Source organism: Lutzomyia longipalpis, chromosome 1 (assembly GCF_024334085.1).
Source record: "Lutzomyia longipalpis isolate SR_M1_2022 chromosome 1, ASM2433408v1".
Taxonomy (NCBI): domain Eukaryota; kingdom Metazoa; phylum Arthropoda; class Insecta; order Diptera; family Psychodidae; genus Lutzomyia; species Lutzomyia longipalpis.
Window position 1 is genome coordinate 32,086,973 of NC_074707.1, and position 6,040 is coordinate 32,093,012.

At 38.1% G+C, this 6,040-nt stretch overlaps 3 protein-coding genes across 3 annotated transcripts in view; all 3 read left to right on the forward strand.

Moving 5' to 3' along the window:
- The first annotated feature begins 122 nt into the window (after positions 1-122).
- LOC129786122 (secretory carrier-associated membrane protein 5) lies at positions 123-4,110 on the forward strand. Its single transcript, XM_055820952.1, has 5 exons — positions 123-356; positions 479-893; positions 1,033-1,162; positions 2,803-3,058; positions 3,129-4,110. The coding sequence occupies exons 1-5, from the start codon at positions 303-305 to the stop codon at positions 3,276-3,278; spliced, it is 1,005 nt and encodes a 334-aa protein (XP_055676927.1). The 5' UTR covers positions 123-302; the 3' UTR covers positions 3,279-4,110.
- A 272-nt stretch (positions 4,111-4,382) lies between these two features.
- Positions 4,383-4,760, forward strand: LOC129786182 (uncharacterized). The gene has a single exon (XM_055821032.1). The coding sequence runs from the start codon at positions 4,383-4,385 to the stop codon at positions 4,758-4,760; it is 378 nt and encodes a 125-aa protein (XP_055677007.1).
- A 19-nt stretch (positions 4,761-4,779) lies between these two features.
- Positions 4,780-6,040, forward strand: part of LOC129786104 (protein AAR2 homolog) — a 211,345-nt gene continuing 210,084 nt past the window's right edge. Inside the window, exon 1 of the mRNA XM_055820921.1 lies at positions 4,780-5,921. Within this exon, the coding sequence (XP_055676896.1) occupies positions 4,780-5,895 (1,116 nt within the window). The 3' untranslated portion in view covers positions 5,896-5,921. The remainder of the gene's footprint in view (positions 5,922-6,040) is intronic.

A 6,040-nucleotide genomic window follows, 5' to 3' on the forward strand; every position in this document is an offset into this window, starting at 1 on the left:
AAATTTTTTCCTTTTATATTGTATTTAGAAAAATATGTAATAAAAACACTAAAAACATAAAAGTGTAAAGAAAAAAATTCAAATTTTTATACGTTAGCAATTCGGTATAAGTAAAATATCGAAATAATCATAGAAAATTATTCTTATGTGTTTTTTTTGGTATTGTATGGTCAACTGGGTTTTCGTTCTGTCGTGTTGCGCTGGCTGGCTGGAGGATTTTCTCGCACTGTTCCATATTTAGTCAATAAAAATCGCATGTTTTAGGTGAAAAAGTGTCCATAGAACGAAAAGGAGTGTACAGGATGTCCGGCTTTAACGACAATATCTTCGGGGGGCAGATAGACAATCCGTTTGCGGTGAGAAAAGCCCCCAGTGCATGACGCATTTTGTGTTGTGTCACAAAACTTCCCCCATTCTCCCATTTCTTGGACTTATCGCGACTTGTATTGTGTGCCCACAATATGTCTCAATGTTGCAGGATCCGTCAGTTCAACAAGTGACCCACAGCACAACGAATACGCAGCGGGGACTTGAGGATTACAATCCCTTCGAAGACGACAATCCACCGAGGCAGCCCCAGCGGCCCGTTCAAATAGGCCAGCCGGCCATTGTTCAGCCCACAAATGAGGCCACCTCAGCCTACTCACAGTACCCCCAGCCTCAGATTACCACAGAGGACTTGCAGCGGCGGCAGGAGGAGCTGGAACGGAAGGCTGCAGAGCTGGAGAGACGAGAGCGAGAATTGCGCTCGAACACAGAACCCGTACGTCGGAATAATTGGCCACCGTTGCCGGAAAAGTGCTGCTTCCAGCCATGCTTTTACCATGAGATTCAAGTGGACATCCCCTCAGAGTTCCAAAGAGTCGTCAGACATTTATATTATGTGTGGATAAGTGAGTATATTTACATGGACGACGGCAGCCACCATGAATTCCCAGTCTTATCGCATTCGACAGGTGACTAATCAATTATACTCTCTTTCTTTCTCTCCCCCACATGTGTTATCTCTTCCTACCACTAAACATCCATCAGTGTACGCGGGCGTGATGTGTGTGAACATTATCGGAGCAATGGTGCTCATGTTTCACGCAAAGGATTTTTCAACATTCGGACTATCCATCCTCTTTGCATTCCTCTTCACGCCAGCCTCTTGGCTCTGCTGGTGAGTTTTTTGCATGACTGATTCGCACGTTAAGTGAGCAGAAAAATTTGCAGGACAGCGCTCCTCTGAGTGACCCCCAAGGGGAAGTTTACAACAAAAGAACGCAAAAATAAGTTAGTCACGGAGTTCGGAGCATGTGCCCCTCAAGTCTGTAGTTTCCATTGTTTTATGCAAATATGCTCCCCCACAAAGCAATCCTTCGGCTCAGTAGACCTTTCACCCGTTTATGTTGACTTTTCATTACAATGTTTCTTCTCTTCTCTTTTCTCTTTTTTGATAAAATATGGAACAACAAGATGATGCTCAAGAATATTCTTTACATTCAACTTTGTTTGGAGCAACAAAAAATCAATAATTTACTAATTATATTAAATTGAACGATAAACTGATGGGAGGGCTTTAGTAAAATTTTTCTGTGCTATGAATGCTTTCAATTCAAATGATAAAACATTTTTAGAAACTTTTAATGATAAAAAAATAATTTTTGATCAGATTCAGCGATAGATACAATTTACATCGGCAAACAATAACAATTACCTTTCTTTTCATACCAAAACTTATCTTTCTGCTGATAAAAGTAGCTCTGATAGTTAATTTATCGATGCTTTTAGGTGATTTATTGGGTTTATTGGCCATGCAATTTAAAAATTCAACCCTAAAGAAGTTTTCTTTAGAGACAAAGACGAATACAGGAGAAAAGAAAAATCGAAGAACTTCGTAATCAGCGCATGCCAATTTTATTGAAGAGTGGACATTAATTTTTAATTTTTCTGAATTAAAAACCAATAGAGGGACACAAAGTAGAACTTTTTAAGGAGAGAAACAGATTAAATAATCACGAATATTGAAGAAGAATTTTTTCTCAGTAAATGATTTATTTTGAAGCCTAATTCCAGGATTGATCGAATCCTTTATGTAATTCGAAAAGAACAATTTTTCTCAAAATTCTATTCCATATTCTATTATTTATTAAATGTAATTAAATAATTTTCTTTAAAGAATAATTTAATATTAAACGAAATAATCGATGGTAAAAGCAGAAACTTAGGTAGGAAATTAACGGAAATTTAAATTAGCGAGGAAAAAGGAAAAATCCTTCCGGTAGCGGCAATCAAGGAGACGGTAGATCAGCTCAAACTCATCCGCAAAGTAAAGGATGCATTTGGGCTGATTCGCCGTCTCTTTGGCTGCCGCTACCGGAAGAATTGTTCTTCTTTTTGTTCACTAATTAAAAGCAGCAAATTAAGCAATAAAATTGGAGAGAATTTTAGTTTTAATCCTTTCGCGTTCTTTGGGTCATACATTGAACCAAACGTGAAGCAATTTATTTTTCCTAATATTAGTTTATTTAATTCTTCTTTCAATAGTTAAAAATACGTTGTATTTTCTTAAATAAGGCCAAAGACGACGTTCTGACTGACTGAGCAATGTTCTCTGAGAGCACCCATAGAAAACATTTCGTTATGAAAAGATTGGATGTTTATAACGTTTCATACGGACGTGAAGAGGTTAACTCAATTAATGGAAAAAAGCCTTTAAAAAGAGCTTTGCTTCCCATCTCAGATCAATCTCAGACCATCCCCAGATCATTTTAAAAGGAATTTTATTGAATAACGAATTAAATCCTCTCCCATTTATAGGTACCGTCCTGCTTACAAGGCTTTCCGCAATGACTCCAGCTTCAACTTTATGGTCTTCTTCTTTGTCTTCTTCTTCCAAATGGTCATCACCATAATACAGACCATTGGAATTCCCGGAATGGGAACTTGTGGCTTCATTATGGCCCTCAGTCAGTTTGATAGTTCAGTCGGTGGGATATTTGTTGGCCTCTTCCTACTTCTCATTGCAATTGGATTTGGTACATGTGCCGCTGGGGATGTTATGATGCTTACCAAGGTAACTGAACAACGAGGAAGAGTCTCTGAAAAAAATATAATTTTTGTTTCTTTTTTATTTTCCTCTGCAGATTCACTCAATTTATCGCAGTTCCGGGGCAAGCTTTGCAAAGGCTCAAGCTGAATTTACAACGGAATTCATGCGCAATCCACACGTCCAGCAAGCTGCCACGAATGCCGCAACAGCTGCTGTGAGTTCTCAAATCAACAATAGATATTGATAAAGAGCCTGCATCCCCTTTTTCGCCTTCGCCACATCATTGTCTCAACGATTTAACTTGAAAGGAGAGAAGCACCAGAGAGGCATTATTTCGTTGTGGAGTTGTATTTCACTCTTTTTCCCCCCTCATCCACCACACATGGGGAACAAAGATGGTGAGCGAAAGGAGGAGTGTGCAAAAAAGAAACAGTCAGTGAATTATTTATTAATTTTTATCTTATCCCACTTTAATATTACCTACCTAATGCATAAAAAAACAAATTCTTTGGTTTTTCATTATACGTTTAAAATCCATTGAGAGTTGGGAATTTAGTTAGAACGTGCGAGGTAGGATGACGATAGAATTCATTGTTCTTTTTGTTTTCTTTCCTCAAAGAAGGGAGAAAATGTTTGATAAATTCTATGCTACAAAATGCAACACTATCATTAGATGTTCTTATTAATAATCCAAATCGACTTATTTGTAAGAGATGGGTGTCCATTGAGCTCTTGTAATGCGCTAATGTAATAAATAAAGAAAAAAAAATACTACAAATCAGGTAAATTATTAAGGTACCATATAAGATAAAAAAAAAATTAATAGCACGTCCACAGAAAATTATTATCTAAAAAAATGAGAGAATTAAAAAAAATGATTTCCCTTCAGGAATTTATCTCTGTGTATGTAATATTATTAAATAAATAAAAAAACAATGCGTTAGAAAAAAAGAATTGTGGTATAAAAGTACATAATCTACATAAGTATATGTTGCAATAATACTGCAGACGAAAATAATCCTCTTTTAAATGTTTATCAAGTAAAATGAGACAAAATAAATAAATTTATCAATTAATTATGACTTTTTTGGGTCACAAAATTCATCATTTGATTTCATTTTTTAATTGGGCCATAGGAAAAATTCTTTCGTCGCAACTTTGTTTGAATTTTTTGTATGTTTTTGCTTTAATTAAAAGCGTTTAAAATAATAATTTTAAGAGAATTAAATAAAAAATTATTTTTAAAATTAATTTTTCCATTTTCTTAGAACATTAAACGTCTAACAATATCACTACGGCTATGTCATTTAGTAAGAGGTAAAAGGTCAGCTGGGATGTTTGGTAAAACATGAAGACGAAAAAGCCAGAAAATCAGAATTTTCCCGTAAAATCCCACAATAAATTGCATGGAGTTGGGAAAGTGAACCACAAGAGCGCAGCAAAGGATCCCGGAAGTAGACACAAGTCGAGGAATCAAACACAAATAAATTACGTGGTGAATCCGAGAAAATTGAAATTCCTAACCAACAAAAAAGCAGCTGAGGAGAAGCGTGAGGCTCACCTGGCGGACAAGGAGAAACGACGAAAGGAAATTGAGCACAAGCGGAAAGAGAAAATCCAGAGGAATAGAGAGCTAAGCAAGAAAACACGTCGGGGGCAGCCTGTGATGAAAAATCAAATTGAATTCCTTCTCAATAAGATTCAGAAGAGATTGGCTGAAGAATAATATTTTGTTTTCCTGGACGATGATGGATCAGAAGACAGCTCTCCACAGATTCCAACACGGTGCATTCCTCATCATTGCAGGTGTACCGCCGCAGACGGAATTTGGGATTGATTGTAGCAAATTTGCGATTGCAGAGAAGTTTCGGGGTGTCAAGATGATCCCACCTGGACCACATTTTGTCTACTGTGCTTCAGTGGGACCCTTCGGAGACACAGCCCCACGTGTGGGTTTCATTCACTACTTCAGGGAGAGAGAGATTGTGATTCGAGAATGGGATCCTGCCACGGAAGAGCTGAGAACTCGCACCAAGGGGAATGCTGAAATGGAAATTCAATTCATCCAGGAGAATATTCGGGAGATTGATGAATTCCTAGCTCCGTATGATTACGAAAGCTTAGCGAAATGGAACACATTGACCAGCTACGTTACAGCTGAAATTGTATCAAATCTATCACCTACCTGTGGAATCATTCGCACGTGTACGGATCTCCTTTCCTGCTCAGACAGCGAGAGACCCCGAGGGGGTGACACCCTTGGTGCTCAAGGCACAAGCCCAAAGAGTAAAAAAATCGACTTACTCTTTGACGAAGACAGCCTACTGCCAAATTTAAAGCCCGTTCCTGGAACAGCACCGAATTTCACGGAACTCCCTCCTCGTTTTGCACCAGAAGCTTCTCCATCTGAGATTACAAGTAGTTTTATGGATTCAATTGGTACGCTGGACAAACTGATGGCATCTTTTACATCTCCGGAGACCCTTTTGGGAGAAATTCAATTCTCCTTTGCTCTCTTTGTGGGTGGATGCTCAACAGATGGGCTGGCCCATTGGCGGAAAATCCTTGGAATCCTCTCCAATACAGAGATGGGTGTACAAAAGTACAGGCCGTTCTACAAAAAATACCTGCAATGCCTACAGTATCAAGTACCCCACTTGCCTGTGGAAGTCATGCAACCATCGCCGGAAAATTCCGTTTACCAAGATGTGAGGAAGTTGGTAAAAAATTGCCTCCTTGGAAATCTTTCCGGAGACACTGAGAATTTTTGCCGTTTTCTCGGAGACAGGATGTTGTGGTCATTCGATGATGTACTCGAAGAAGACCCAGAAGATCTACCTGTTGTAGTGGAATGTGCATAGAAAAAAAAATCATCATTGAAAAAAAAATAAATTCATTCAAATTTTTTTCTTTGTTTTTTTTGTGTTGTATGTTTTGTCGTTGCATTAGCATCCTATGCATCTGCATGACAGATTCGATGTTTTATAATGCAGCAGGCGCAATATC